This window comes from Scyliorhinus torazame, chromosome 6, assembly GCF_047496885.1.
Source record: "Scyliorhinus torazame isolate Kashiwa2021f chromosome 6, sScyTor2.1, whole genome shotgun sequence".
NCBI classification, from domain to species: Eukaryota; Metazoa; Chordata; class Chondrichthyes; order Carcharhiniformes; family Scyliorhinidae; genus Scyliorhinus; species Scyliorhinus torazame.
In genome coordinates this window covers 127,081,467-127,097,514 of record NC_092712.1, presented here as the reverse complement: position 1 = coordinate 127,097,514, position 16,048 = coordinate 127,081,467, and the positions used below count along the sequence as shown (strand labels likewise).

Sequence of the window (16,048 nt, the reverse complement as noted above, 5' to 3'; positions counted from 1 at the left end):
TCTACCTAGGAAGCAATATCTTCAGGAATGGTGAGTAAGATCAATGTCCATCCAAGAATTGGCAAAGCAGCATTGATCTTCCATTCACTCCACACAGTGGGGGCATCGACACCATCTGTACGGCCATGAATCTGCGACTCTACATCCCCATAGTAGTTGCAATCGCAATCGATGCCAGGGAGCCATGGAAGAAAACAGCAAAGGTGTCACGTAAGTTGGGTGTTTTTCACCACCGTTGCCTGCGTAAGGTCCCGAGCATCACTTGGAGAGTCAACATCACCAATGAAGAAGTGGTGCAGAGAACTGGTCAGAGGTGCTGGCAGGACATCATTGCAGAGAGATGTATGAGAATGGCAGAACATATATTTCACCTCCTAGAGGTACAGAGTGGCAAAAGAATGGACACCAGCTGATGATAAAAGAAGATGGGGCTGCCCAAAGGAGACCTGGTGAAGTACATTTAAGGAGGACCTTCAAGAGTAGGGCACCACCTGGCTGAAGCGAAAGAAATTACAATGGACTGGGGCCAGAGGCAGCGTCTTGCTGCCCATCATTCCACACGGGATTGGGGGAACTAAATCTAAGTGTCGTATCTTTTCATATATCGTGCATGAGGCCATTGGGTTTCAGCTTCCAATGGATAGTTGAAATTGTGGAATGTAATCTCAAAACTATTATGAAAATCTTGAAATTGAACAGAATAAAAAGGAATTTTACTTATTCAGTCCCTTTGAGGGAAGGAACTTGTACACAGGTCTTTATTTGGGTTTTCGTACAAATATATTTGATGGATTTATACATAACTGCTTTTTGAATTGAAAACTTTGAGGGATTTATTGGCTGTTTTGAAGCTGTTTAGTCAGTCAGTCTAAGTTTTGAAGGTCGGTATGCATGTTTCATCCAACATTTGCCAACCTTTTAGTACTATACAATTTAGTCTCCAGCTTTAGTGCTGTCTTATACAACTGGCCATGAACCTTGATCTCAATTTAAGAGGATTGTATGTAATTTTATTGCAACTATGAGTTTTCTGAAGTTGACTAGCTGTTGCCTGTTATTCACAATAATCATGTAGGGAATCAACAACTGCATTTTATTTTTCCTTACTGTTCTCACGATACGCAGTTAAACCTCTTGACAATAATTAACAATAACAGCTTCACTTATTTACTTCAGCTGCCAAGCATATTGAAAAGGTCCTACTGAAATTGGTGCAAAAAGCAATAGAAAGAGATTTTTTAAAATCCTGCACTCTTAAGACTTTCACAGTGACTAGAACCACTGCTGTGGTAAGCATAAAGAAGCTGTTTAAATATGCAGTAAAGTTTGTCAATGGCCACAGTTGCTCCACGTGGTGTTCAGATAATCCAGGTGATATACTGTTTGCAAGGCTAGAGTCCAATTCTGCACAATGAACAAGGGATGATGTTGGTCACTTCTGACTGCATCTCTCTTGCAGAACACACATTTTATGTTAACTGTTGAGCAATGTTTCAAGTATAAATATCCACACAAATCTCCAGAGAGCAGTGTTGCCACCAAATGTTACACTGAAACATCAAAGTTTCAGGAATGGAGGCATTTTGCTTGCGGTGGCTGTTGTTGGTGTGGCAATGCTTTGTAATCCCAGTATGGGGGCTGGAGTTTTACAAAGCGGCCGTCTATGAACACACAGCAGTGCTGCGGCCAAAAACAAAGACGCCTGCCACACGCGAGGAGGCACTGAAGCACATGAAAAAGAACTTGGACATCTACCAAGAGCAAGTCCATGAAGCGGGCAAACAGGTAAAGCAAATTTGTCACTTTTGAAATGCTTATTCTGCACAAATCATTCATTTACTCTTAACGCATGGCTGCATTCTAAGCAGATAATAACAGTGGTAAGGAAACTAAACTCAGAACTTTGTAGCAAAATGTTCCCAAAGGTATAAGAACATTTAGACAAAATCTTCACTTTGTAAAATATTTCATGTAAACTTCTGTTGTGTATTGGGGTTCCCCCCCCATCCCCCCATTTGTTCTGCATCACTACTGGGGCAGGCCCCTGTGAAAATTTATTCTGCTGCTAGCTACAGAATGAAGAGCTGGGCCTTGTTGCTAGTTGAGGAATTTGCTCTATCCCTGTAATACTGTAATTAATTATCTAATTCCATTGTGAAAAAGTTATTATTAGCTCCATTTCAGACAATGTAGTCCAGATCATAGCAACCTCCTGTGTTATTGTGACAGTGTGGGGAGAAAAGGGAGCGGACGTTTTGAGTCTGTGTAACACTTTGTCAAAGCTGGAGATAACTGGAAATGGGGTCAGATTTATACTGATGTTGTTGGGGGGGAAGGTATCGATCGGTGGGACTCGATAGGGGGCCAACAATAGGTGGAGATTGACAAAGGTGTCATAGACTAAAAGACAAAAGGATTGTAAATGAGGGTGATTAAGGCTAAGAAGGGTGCTGATAGTTTGTCGGCTGTGTTGACAGAGGCCTTGGGGATGTAGATCGGGAGTGTTCTAAACGGGAAGAGGAACCTGGGCAGTATGTTCATTTTGATCATCTGCACTCTCCCTGCGAGTGGGAGTGGGCCCCACTGTGGTGAATGTATTATGGCAGCCATTCACCACTGTATTGCATTGTACTATGTTGTTGCCCTTGTGGGCTCTACTTATGGACCATTGTATTGTATTACACCGCATTGTATCATGTTGGTGCCCATGTGGGCTCCACCCCTGGCCCCGCCCCCTTGGGGGAGGTATATAGAGCTGCTGCCCTGAAGGCGGCTCTCAGTGCAGGGCAGTCGCAGGCAGGCACAGTTCTAGCTGATTAAAGCCACTGTTCACTTCAACTCTCCGTCTCGTGTGAATTGATGGTCGCATCACCCACCTCTGTTGGTCCCTTTTGACTTCCTCCACCAGACTTGTCAGGTTCTATTTGTGGCTCCATGTGTCCAGTTGTTGGCTATTTGGCATCAGAATTTGATCTAAGCTTGCTTGAACGGAAGTCCCTCCAACACTGTCCCTCCCCCTGGGGACTCACGGGGAAGAACTCGCTTCAAGTTAAGCTTGTAACCAGAGAAGGCTCCAAACTCCTTTCGGAGTTTCATTATCCCTTCCATGCTGGTCCGGCAATTTGTGATATAAAGGAGAAGGTCATCTGTGTAGAGTGAGACTCTATGCTTTCTGCCCCTCTTTGAATACCTCTCCACCCCATCGCCATTCTGAGGGCAATTGCCATCATTGGCTTGATTGCCAGGGCGAACAGCAGCGGGGATGGAGGCATCCCTGGCTCGTGCTTCTGTGCAGCAAGAAGTATTTAGAGCTGGTGTTTGTCCGTACGCTCATCACGGGAGCGCTGTACAATAGCTTCACCCAGGAGGTGAACCCAGGTCTGAACTCAAACCGTTCCAGTACCTCCATGAGGTACTTCCATTCGACTTTGTCAAAGGTCTTTTCTGCGTCCAGAGAGATGATCACTTCTGGCGTACTCTCCCGGATGGGGTCACATCATCTTCAGCAGGCGCCTGATGTTCGATGTTAGCTGCCTGCCCTTGACAAAGCCCGTCTGGTTCTCCGCGACTGCTTCTGACACGCAGCTCCCCAGCTGGCTCGTCAGGATCTTTGCGTAGTGAGTAGTGAGATGGGACGGTAGGACCAGCACTCAGTCGGGACTTTGTCCTTTTTGGGGATCAGCGATATTGAGGCTAGTTGGTGACAGGGTGCCCCTTACTAACGAACAGCGAACATCTCCCGCAGGTGCAGGGCCAGTGCTGGCACAAATATTTTGTAGAAGTCTGCTGGGAATCCATCTGGCCCTGGCGACTTCCCGCCTGAATGGAGTTGATACTCTCCATGACATCTCCCAGTTCTAGTGGTGCTTCCAGGCCCCATCACTTGTCTTCTCCCATGACTGGCATGTCCAGTCCGTTGAGGAACTGCTTCATCCCCAAGTCCCTCTGGGGGAGTGGGGGGACTCAGAGGTGTACAGCCCCTGGTAGAAGGTTGCGAAGGCTTTGATGATCCCTTTCTGGTGTAGTGACTAGTCTGCCGCTACTGTCCCTAACCTGGGCTATTACCCTCACGGCTGCCTGCTTTCTCAGCTGGTGAGCCAGCAGGTGGTTGGCTTTGACACCATGTTCGCAGAAGAGCCCCTTGTCCAGTGGAGCTGGTGCACTGATTTCCTAGTGGAGAGCAGGTCAAAATCCATCTGTAGTTTTTTTCTCTCCACTGGTAGCTCCGTGGTCCTGGTCGAGGAGTACTGCCGGTCCACCTCCAGTATGGAGTCGGCCAGCTGCTGCCTGGTCATCCTCTCCTTCCTATATTTGTGTGCATTGTACGCAATAATTTCCTCCCTTTTCACTGTCTTCAGCACCTCCCAGAATGTGGAGGGTGAGACCTCCACATTCTGGTTGTTGGTAACGTGCCCATCTATGGCCTGTGATATCCGTTCACAGAATGCTTTGTCGGCAAGGAGGCTCTTGTCCAGCCTCCATGGGGATGTGTTGCGCCCGTCTCCAACCTCACATCCATGTAGTGTGGAGTGTGGTCAGAGGTTATGATTATGGAGTACTCAGCACCACTTCTCCCACTATAAAAAAGTATATCCTTGTATATACTCTGTGTACCTGGAAGAAGAAGGGGAACTCCTTTTCTCCTGGGTGTGTGAACCTCCAGGGGTTCACTGCCCGCATCTGTTCCATGGACACATTCAATTCCTTTGCCATGTTTGATTTTTTTTCCCTGACTTGAGATTTGATCTGTCTGTCTTTGGGTCCTGCACACAATTAAAGTCAGTGTGAGTCTATGTCAGGGGTTTTCACCATGGTTTTCTTCATGAATCTCGCGTTGTCTCAGTTGGGAGCATACACGTTTACAAGGAACATTGGTGACCCTTCCAGGACACCACCAACCATGACATACCTTCCCCCTTGGTCCATAATCGTCCTTGTCGGTGTAAATGCTGTTTCTTATTGAACAGTATGGCAACCCATACTATACTAGGAAGACTATGTCGGCTCTCAGACTTTTCAGTTGGGCAAAGACTCTGGATCTTTTCACTGGGCCGTTAAGTCCCCTGACATTACAGGTGACTATTCTGCCCTGGTGGGGGGGGGGGGGGGGGGGGCTTCTGTCCCTCCCTCCTACGGGGTCAACCATACTTACCTTGTGGATGCGCCCTTGCACTCTGGAGTTTCCCTTAATTTGGGGGCCATCCAAGATGACCATGGTCACCATGTTCGCCATGTGGCTGCGCCCCAGCATTCCAAGGTTCTCTTTGTCCAGGGGCCACCCAACATGGCCACCATCATAATGCACGCCATGTGGCTGCGCCTATGCACTCCGGGGTTTCCCATTGCTAGGGGGTGTGGTGGTATGTATTAGGGGTCATGTGGGACTGTGAAGCCGTGATGCTATTGGCTGACAGATCCCAGGTCCTGGTTGGCTGTTGACTCCTGGCTCCGCCCTGAAGGCGGAGTATAAGAACCCGAGCTTCTCCCCGCCGCTTCATTCTGTTGCTGAACTGCTGGGAACAAGTCTCGCTTAATAAAGCCTCATCGACTTCATCACTACTCGTCTCTTTCGTAAGTCATTGTGCGCTACAATTTATTAAGCGAGCTTAAAGGACTATGGAGCTCCGGATCGCCCCGGAATGCCTGCGGATCAGCCCCCACGCAGCGAACTCGGCAGCAGTATTTAAACACTGGCAAGCATGTTTTGAAGGCCGGATCACAGAAGACCAGAAAATGCAGGTCCTGCATTCGAGGGTAAGCCCGGAAATTTACCCTCTCATAGAAGACGCAGAGGATTTCCCGACGGCGCTCGCATTACTGAAGAGCATCTACGTTCGTCCCGTGAACCAGGTCTACGCGCGCTCCCAACTCGCAACGAGACAGCAAAGTCCCGGAGAATCGCTAGAAGAATTCTACGCCGCGCTGCTAATTTTGGGACGGGGCTGCAGCTGCCCGCCGGTGAACGCGATCGAACACACGGACATGCTAATTCGCGATGCGTTTGTGGCAGGTATGAACTCTCCCCAAATCCGCCAAAGACTTTTAGAAAGAGAGTCGCTAGGACTCTCAGAGGCACGGGCCATTGCAGCTTCCCTAGATGTGGCCTCGCAAAACGCCCGCGCCTACGGCCCCGACCGCGCGGCAGCCCCTTGGGCTCCGTGGACCCCCGTCGTGACAAACCCCCCCCTCCCTCACAGGCTTGCGCAGTTAATGCGCCAGACCATCCCAGGGGGGCCCGCTGCTATTTCTGCGGGCAAGCGAAACACCCCCGGCAGCGCTGCCCGGCCCGCGCAGCTATTTGTAAAAGCTGCGGCAAGAAGGGCCATTACGCGGCTGTGTGCCGGTCCCGGGGGGTCGCCGCAATCCCCGGAGAAGAACGAGCCCAGCGCATCCCAAACGCTCCCCAACCCCCCCAGCGCCCCATGTGTGATCCGCGGGTGCCGCCATTTTGGGTCCCGGGCACCACGAGGGGAGGATGGGCACCACCATCTTGTGACCCCCCAGCCACGTGCGATTCATGGGGGTGGCCATTTTGTCCACCCCCGACCACATGCGATCCATGGGGGTGGCCATTTTGTCCACCCCCGGCCGCGTGCGATTCATGGACGCCGCCATCTTGGATGACAACAAAGGACCCCAGCATCGATGGCTCCACGGGGTCCGAAGAAGACGCCGAGACACTACGACCACGACTGGCTTCGGTGACTCTGGATCAATCACGGCCCCGGACGCTCCAGACGACGACAACAACGGTGCTGATCAATGGACACGAGACATCATGCTTGATCGACTCCGGGAGCACCGAAAGTTTCATTCACCCAGACACGGTAAGACGCTGTTTTCTGACCATCCATCCAAGTACGCAAAAGATTTCCCTAGCTGCAGGATCCCACTCCGTAGAGATCAAAGGGTTCTGCATCGCGAACCTAATGGTGCAAGGGAGGGAGTTTAAAAACTACAGGCTCTACGTCCTTCCCCAACTCTGCGCGCCCACATTACTGGGATTAGATTTCCAGTGTAACCTGCAGAGTCTAACATTTCAATTCGGCGGCCCAATACCCCCACTCACTATCTGCGGCCTCGCAACTCTCAAGGTTGAACCGCCGTCCTTGTTTGCAAACCTCACCCCGGATTGCAAACCCGTCGCCACCAGGAGCAGACGGTACAGCGCCCAGGACCGGATATTTATTCGGTCTGAAGTCCAGCAGTTGCTGAAGGAAGGCATAATCCAGGCCAGCAATAGTCCCTGGAGAGCCCAGGTGGTAGTATTAAAGACCGGGGAGAAGCAAAGGATGGTCATAGACTATAGCCAGACCATGAACAGGTACACACAGCTAGATGCGTACCCTCTCCCCCGCATATCCGACATGGTAAATCGGATTGCCCAGTATAAGGTTTTCTCCACCGTGGACCTCAAGTCCGCCTACCACCAGCTCCCCATCCGCCCAGGTGACCACAAGTACACAGCCTTCGAGGCAGACGGGCGTCTATACCACTTCCTAAGGGTCCCATTTGGTGTCACTAACGGGGTCTCGGTCTTCCAACGGGAGATGGACCGAATGGTTGACCAGCACGGGTTGCAGGCCACGTTCCCGTATCTCGACAACATAACCATCTGCGGCCACGATCAGCAGGACCACGATGCCAACCTCCAAAAATTCCTCCAGACCGCTAACGCCTTGAACCTCACATACAACGAGGAAAAGTGCGTTTTTAGCACAAACCGGTTGGCCATCCTGGGATACGTAGTGCGCAATGGGATAATAGGCCCCGACCCCGAACGCATGCGCCCCCTTATGGAATTTCCCCTCCCCCACTGCTCCAAAGCCCTGAAACGTTGCCTGGGGTTCTTTTCATATTACGCCCAATGGTTCCCCCAGTATGCAGACAAGGCCCGCCCGCTAATACAGACCACTACCTTCCCCCTGTCGACAGAGGCTCGACAGGCCTTCAGCCGCATCAAAGCGGATATCGCAAAGGCCATGATGCGCACCATCGACGAGTCCCTCCCCTTCCAGGTCGAGAGCGACGCATCCGACGTAGCTCTGGCGGCCACCCTTAACCAAGCGGGCAGACCCGTGGCCTTTTTCTCCCGAACCCTCCACGCCTCAGAAATCCGCCACTCCTCAGTGGAAAAGGAAGCCCAAGCCATAGTGGAAGCTGTGCGACATTAGAGGCATTACCTGGCCGGCAGGAGATTCACTCTCCTCACCGACCAACGGTCGGTAGCCTTCATGTTCGATAATGCACAGCGGGGCAAAATTAAAAATGACAAGATCTTAAGGTGGAGGATCGAGCTCTCCACCTTCAACTATGAGATCTTGTACCGTCCCGGAAAGCTGAATGAGCCGTCCGATGCCCTATCCTGCGGCACATGTGCCAACGCACAAATAGACCGTCTCCAAGCCCTCCACGAGGACCTCTGCCACCCGGGGGTCACTCGGTTCTACCATTTCATAAAGTCCCGCAACCTCCCCTACTCTGTGGAGGAGGTCCGTACAGTCACCAGGAACTGCCACATCTGCACGGAGTGCAAACCGCACTTTTTCAGGCCGGATAGAGTGCACCTGATCAAGGCTTCCCGCCCCTTTGAATGCCTCAGTCTGGATTTCAAAGGGCCCCTTCCCTCCACCGACTGCAACGCATACTTCCTGAACGTGGTGGACGAGTACTCCCGTTTCCCCTTCGCCATCCCCTGCCCCGACATGACAGCGGCCACAGTCATTAAAGCCCTTGGCACCATATTCACACTGTTCGGTTGCCCCGCATATATCCATAGCGACAGGGGGTCCTCCTACATGAGTGACGAGCTGCGCCAGTTCCTGCTCAGCAAGGGCATAGCCTCGAGCAGGACGACCAGCTACAACCCCCGGGGGAACGGGCAAGTAGAGAGGGAGAACGGCACGGTCTGGAAGACCGTCCTACTGGCCCTACTGTCCAGGGATCTCCCAGTTTCCCGGTGGCAGGAGGTCCTCCCGGACGCTCTCCACTCCATCCGGTCGCTGCTCTGTACCACCACTAACCAAACGCCTCATGAGCGCCTCCTTGTCTTCCCCCGCAAGTCCTCCTCCGGAACGTCGCTGCCGACCTGGCTGGCGGCCCCAGGACCCATCTTGCTCCGGAAACATGTGCGGGCGCACAAATCGGACCCGTTGGTCGAGAGGGTTCACCTGCTCCACGCGAACCCACAGTACGCCTACGTGGCGTACCCCGACGGCCAACAGGACACGGTCTCCCTGCGGGACCTGGCGCCCACCGGCAACACACACACCCCCCCCGACACCGATCATCCCCTCCCTACCACCGGTGCACCCCGCGACCGCCCCCTTCCCGGGAGGATCGGTCCTCCTCCCGTGCCCGCCCAGGAGTGAAACAGGAACGAACACCGAAACGCTCCCGGAGACGACAACGCCTGAACAAGCACCTGCACCACCACCGGGGCTGAGGCGATCGACGAGGAAGACCAGACCGCCCGCTCGACTCGTGGCATCGGCGTGACACCAAGAATGTTGTTGGATTGTAACAAAAAAAAAAAAATTTCTCTTACTAATATTGTAAATAGTTTCACAAACTTTGTACATAGCCCAGTGTAGGGCTAAAACTGTAGTAACATGCCCGAAATTTTCCTCCCAGGACCAGCCTTGTAAACCGCTACCACCATGCGAACCACCACCCCGCCGGGTTCCTTTTTAACAAGGGGTGAATGTGGTGGTATGTATTAGGGGTCATGTGGGACTGTGAAGCCGTGATGCTATTGGCTGACAGATCCCGGGTCCTGGTTGGCTGTTGACTCCTGAAGGCGGAGTATAAGAACCCGAGCTTCTCCCCGCCGCTTGATTCTGTTGCTGAACTGCTGGGGACAAGTCTCGCTTAATAAAGCCTCATCGACTTTAGAGAGGTGCAGTGCTCTGACTGTGAGATGTGGCAGGTCCGGGAGGCTTCCAGCGTCCCGGATGGCTTCATCTGCAGAAAGTGCACCCAACTGGAGCTCCTCACAGACCGCATGGGTCGGTTGGAGCAGCAATTGGATGCACTTAGGAGCATGCAGGTGGCGGAAAGCGTCATAGATCGCAGTTATGTAAATGTGGTCACACCCAAGGTGCAGGCAGAGAAATGGGTGACCACCAGAAAGGGCAGGCAGTCAGTGCAGGAATCCCCTGTGGTTGTCCCCCTCTCGAACAGGTATACCCCTTTGGATACTTTCGGGGGGGATAGCCTATCAGGGGAAAACAACAGCAGCCAGAGCAGTGGCACCACGGCTGGCTCTGATGTTCAGAAGGGAGGGTCAAAGCGCAGAACAGTAATAGTAATAGGGGACTCTATAGTCAGGGGCACAGATAGGCGCTTCTGTGGACGTGAAAGAGACTCCAGGATGGTATGTTGCCTCCCTGGTGCCAGGGACAAGGATGTCTCCGAACGGGCAGAGGGCATCCTGAAGGGGGAGGGCAAACAGGCAGAGGTCGTTGTACATATTGGTGCTAACGACATAGGCAGGAAGGGGCATGAGGTCCTGCAGCAGGAGTTCAGGGAGCTAGGCAGAAAGTTAAAAGACAGGACCTCGAGGGTTGTAATCTCGGGATTACTCCCTGTGCCACGTGCCAGTGAGGCTAGAAATAGGAAGATAGAGCAGTTAACACGTGGCTAAACAGCTGGTGTAGGAGGGAGGGTTTCCGTTATCTGGACCACTGGGAGCTCTTCCGGGGCAGGTGTGACCTGTATAAGAAGGACGGGTAGCATCTAAACCGGAGAGGCATAAATATCCTGGCCGCGAGGTTTGCTAGTGTCACACGGGAGGGTTTAAACTAGTATGGCAGGGGGGTGGGCACGGGAGCAATAGGTCAGAAGGTGAGAGCATTGAGGGAGAACTAGGGAATAGAGACAGTGTGGCTCTGAGGCAGAGCAGACAGGGAGAAGTTGCTGAACACAGCGGGTCTGGTGGCCTGAAGTGCATATGTTTTAATGCAAGAAGTATTACGGGTAAGGCAGATGAACTTAGAGCTTGGATTAGTACTTGGAACTATGATGTTGTTGCCATTACAGAGACCTGGTTGAGGGAAGGGCAGGATTGGCAGCTAAACGTTCCAGGATTTAGATGTTTCAGGCGGGATAGAGGGGGATGTAAAAGGGGAGGCGGAGTTGCGCTACTGGTTCGGGAGAATATCACAGCTGTACTGCGGGAGGACACCTCAGAGGGCAGTGAGGCTATATGGGTAGAGATCAGGAATAAGAAGGGTGCAGTCACAATGTTGGGGGTTTACTACAGGCCTCCCAACAGCCAGCGGGAGATAGAGGAGCAGATAGGTCGACAGATTTTGGAAAAGAGTAAAAACAACAGGGTTGTGGTGATGGGAGACTTCAACTTCCCCAATATTGACTGGGCCTCACTTAGTGCGAGGGGCTTAGACGGGGCGGAGTTTGTAAGGAGCATCCAGGAGGGCTTCTTAAAACAATATGTAGACAGTCCAACTAGGGAAGGGGCGGTACTGGACCTGGTATTGGGGAATGAGCCCGGCCAGGTGGTAGATGTTTCAGTAGGGGAGCATTTCGGTAACAGTGACCACAATTCAGTAAGTTTTAAAGTACTGGTGGACAAGGATAAGAGTGGTCCTAGGATGAATGTGCTAAATTGGGGGAAGGCTAATTATAACAATATTAGGCGGGAACTGAAGAACATAGATTGGGGGCGGATGTTTGAGGGCAAATCAACATCTGACATGTGGGAGGCTTTCAAGTGTCAGTTGAAAGGAATTCAGGACCGGCATGTTCCTGTGAGGAAGAAGGATAAATACGGCAATTTTCGGGAACCTTGGATGACGAGAGATATTGTAGGCCTCGTCAAAAAGAAAAAGGAGGCATTTGTCAGGGCTAAAAGGCTGGGAACAGACAAAGCCTGCGTGGAATATAAGGAAAGTAGGAAAGAACTTAAGCAAGGAGTCAGGAGGGCTAGAAGGGGTCATGAAAAGTCATTGGCAAATAGGGTTAAGGAAAATCCCAAGGCTTTTTACACGTACATAAAAAGCAAGAGGGTAGCCAGGGAAAGGGTTGGCCTACTGAAGGATAGGCAAGGGAATCTATGTGTGGAGCCAGAGGAAATGGCGAAGTACTAAATGAATACTTTGCATCAGTATTCACCAAAGAGACGAAATTGGTAGATGTTGAGTCTGGAGAAGGGTGTGTAGATAGCCTGGGTCACATTGAGATCCAAAAAGACGAGGTGTTGGGTTTCTTAAAAAATATTAAGGTAGATAAGTCCCCAGGGCCTGATGGGATTTACCCCAGAATACTGAAGGAGGCTGGAGAGGAAATTGCTGAGGCCTTGACAGAAATCTTTGGATCCTCGCTGTCTTCAGGGGATGTCCCGGAGGTCTGGAGAATAGCCAATGTTGTTCCTCTGTTTAAGAAGGGTAGCAAGGATAATCCCGGGAACTACAGGCCGGTGAGCCTTACTTCAGTGGTAGGGAAATTACTGGAGAGAATTCTTCGAGACAGGATCTACTCCCATTTGGAAGCAAATGGACGTATTAGTGAGAGGCAGCACGGTTTTGTGAAGGGAAGGTCGTGTCTCACTAACTTGATAGAGTTATTCGAGGAGGTCACTAAGGTGATTGATGCAGGTAGGGCAGTGGATGTTGTCTATATGGACTTCAGTAAGGCCTTTGACAAGGTCCCTCATGGTAGACTAGTACAAAAGGTGAAGTCACACAGGATCAGGGGTGAGCTGGCAAGGTGGATACAGAACTGGCTAGGCCATAGAAGGCAGAGAGTAGCAATGGAAGGATGCTTTTCTAATTGGAGGGCTGTGACCAGTGGTGTTCCACAGGGATCAGTGCTGGGACCTTTGCTCTTTGTAGTATATATAAATGATTTGGAGGAAAATGTAACTGGTCTGATTAGTAAGTTTGCAGACGACACAAAGGTTGGTGGAATTGCGGATAGCGATGAGGACTGTCGGAGGATACAGCAGGATTTAGATTGTTTGGAGACTTGGGCGGAGAGATGGCAGATGGAGTTTAATCCGGACAAATGTGAGGTAATGCATTTTGGAAGGTCTAATGCAGGTAGGGAATTTACAGTGAATGGTAGAACCCTCAAGAGTATTGAAAGTCAAAGAGAACTAGGAGTACAGGTCCACAGGTCATTGAAAGGGGCAACACAGGTGGAGAAGGTAGTCAAGAAGGCATACGGCATGCTTGCCTTCATTGGCCGGGGCATTGAGTATAAGAATTGGCAAGTCATGTTGCAGCTGTATAGAACCTTAGTTAGGCCACACTTGGAGTATAGTGTTCAATTCTGGTCGCCACACTACCAGAAGGATGTGGAGGCTTTAGAGAGGGCGCAGAAGAGATTTACCAGAATGTTGCCTGGTATGGAGGGCATTAGCTATGAGGAGCGGTTGAATAAACTCAGTTTGCTCTCACTGGAACGAAGGAGGTTGAGGGGAGACCTGATAGAGGTATACAAAATTATGAGGGGCATAGACAGATTGGATAGTCAGAGGCTTTTCCCCAGGGTAGAGGGGTCAATTACTAGGGGGCATAGGTTTAAGGTGAGAGGGGCAAGGTTTAGAGTAGATGTACGAGGCAAGTTTTTTACGCAGAGGGTAGTGGGTGCCTGGAACTCGCTACCGGAGGAGGTGGTGGAAGCAGGGACGATAGTGACATTTAAGGGCCATCTTGACAAATACATGACTAGGATGGGAATAGAGGGATACGGACCCAGGAAGTGTAGAAGATTGTAGTTTAGTCGGGCAGCATGGTCGGCACGGGCTTGGAGGGCCGAAGGGCCTGTTCCTGTGTTGTACATTTCTTTGTTCTTTGTTCTTTGTTGACTTCATCACTACTCGTCTCTCTCGTAAGTCATTGTGCGCTACAGGGGGCCCTCCAAGATGAATGTTTGAGGTGCAGTTGTTTCCATTGTCACCTTGTGCGATATGTCATAGCCTGCAAGGAACCCATCTAGAGTTTTCTCTATTTTTATCCGACACAATTGCTGTATTTCCTGTTCCTTTTCTGTGACAGTGGCATAATCCACTCTTCAGTGAAGACAGATATAAAATATTAATTTAGTGCCTCAGCCATCCTTTCTGCTGCCCCAAGATTATCTCTCATTTGGTCCTCAAGTGGCCCATCTCTTCCTTTGATTACCCTTTACGTTTTAATGTTTAGAAAGATTTTTGGTCTTCCTTCTTATGTTACCCGCTAAATAAGTCTCCTGCAGAAACTTTGTTCCTCAAGTTTTCTTTTCTAGTTCTTTGTACTTTGAGTTCCACTTTGGTTCTCTACTAAATTATGAATCTAGCTTTAGCAGAAACCTTCTTCTATTTTATTTTAATTTCTCTACTTTTATTCATGCAGGGAGCTCTGGTTTTTTAAACATTTAGAGTACCCAATTCTTTTCCAATTAAGGGGCAATTTAGTGTGGCCAATCCACCCGATCGAATTTAAATTCAATTAATAACTCTGGAATTAAAAGCTAGTCTTGGTAATAGTGACTAGAAAATCATTGCCCATTGTCCTAAAAACCCACCTGGTTCACAATTGTCCTGAAAATTGGACAATTCAAGCAAAAATTCAGTCTATACCTTGAGGCCTCGGGCCTCGAAAGTGCCTCTGATGTGCGAAAAATCGCCCTGCTGCTGTCTACTGCGGGGGACCAGGCCATCCAAATCTTCAATTCGCTCACTTTCTCCGACAGTGAGGACAAGGCAAAGTTCCATACTGCCCTCAAAAAATTCGACAGTCACTGCGAGGTCGAAACAAATGAAAGCTTCGAGCGTTACGTATTCCAGCAGTGCCTTCAGGGTAAGGACGAGCCTTTTCAATCTTTTCTTACTCAGCTTCGCATTCTAGCGCAATCCTGCAACTACGGTGACACCGCTGACTCCCTCATCAGGGATCAGATTGTGTTTGGCGTCCACTCCGACGCCCTGCAGGAGCAGCTCCTAAAAATAAAAAATATGACCCTGCCAGTGGCGATCGAGACGTGCAAAGTCCACGAACTGGCGAAAAGTCGCTATTCTCGCCTGAAGTCGGCAGAGCAGGACCAACTCGCCTCCCACGAGGCTGAAAGTGTACAGGCCATCGCCCAAATGCGGGGCCTGAACATCGAGATGAAGGTGGCCATTTCTCCAGGGCCCCCACACCTGCGCACCACGGTCGGGAAAACGAAGCGGCCGAAGACTACATTGCGCAGGTGCGAGCGGCGGCTGACCGCACTGCGCAGGCGTGACGACGCGCCGAACGTCACGACGTTGACGTTATGACGTGCCCCAACTGCGGCACCGTCCATTTAAAGCGGCAATGCCCCGTGAGAAGCAGGCGAAGTCTCAACTGCAAGAAGCTTGGCCATTATGCTGCTCTGTGCAGATCTGCACCTCCAACAGGGGGCCAGCGGTACCAGGCCCAACAAAAACGAGTTTGAAGTGTGCAGCAAGGGCTGCAGGACTTGGAACCTAATCCCGTCACGGATCCAGAGGACCACTGCCCGGAGTCCACATATCGAGTGGGCATCATCACCATGCGTAACCATGCCTCCTCACTTTCACCAACACATACACCCATCCTTAATGTGGATTATGCGGACGAGTGGCGTGCCACAGTACAAGTCAACAACTGCAGCTTCCGGTTCAAGCTCGACACCGGTGTTTCGGCCAACCTAATATCCAAAGCAGATCGTGCTCGTATCCAAAGGCAGCCAACCATTCCTCCAGTCTGCCAGTTGCTCGACTACAATGGGAATGCCATCACGGCGCTAGGGTCCTGTCACCTGCAAGTATCCAACAGGGCCGTCAAGGCCACTTTACGGTTTGAGATCGTCCAGCCCGGCAAGGCTTCTCTGCTTGGTGCCCGAGCATGCAAGCACCTCCAGCTAGTTCAGGGTGTACATGCCATGTCCTCAGCTAACAACACTCTGCAAGCTGACATTGAGGAGCGCCTACTGCAGTACCCGGATGTGTTCACAGGGATGGGCACGCTGCCCTACCGCTATAACAGTCTGCTCAGGCCTGATGCCACGCCTGTCATCCATGCGTTGCGCCGGGTGCCAGCGC

The 16,048-nt window shown here is 51.0% G+C and overlaps 1 protein-coding gene across 1 annotated transcript in view; it reads left to right on the top strand.

Annotated features, from left to right (window-relative positions):
* The first annotated feature begins 1,402 nt into the window (after nt 1–1,402).
* LOC140425008 (biotinidase-like) overlaps nt 1,403–16,048 on the top strand; it is a 60,564-nt gene continuing 45,918 nt past the window's right edge. The window contains exon 1 of the mRNA XM_072508775.1: nt 1,403–1,785. Coding sequence (XP_072364876.1) covers nt 1,573–1,785 — 213 coding nt within the window. The 5' untranslated portion in view covers nt 1,403–1,572. The remainder of the gene's footprint in view (nt 1,786–16,048) is intronic.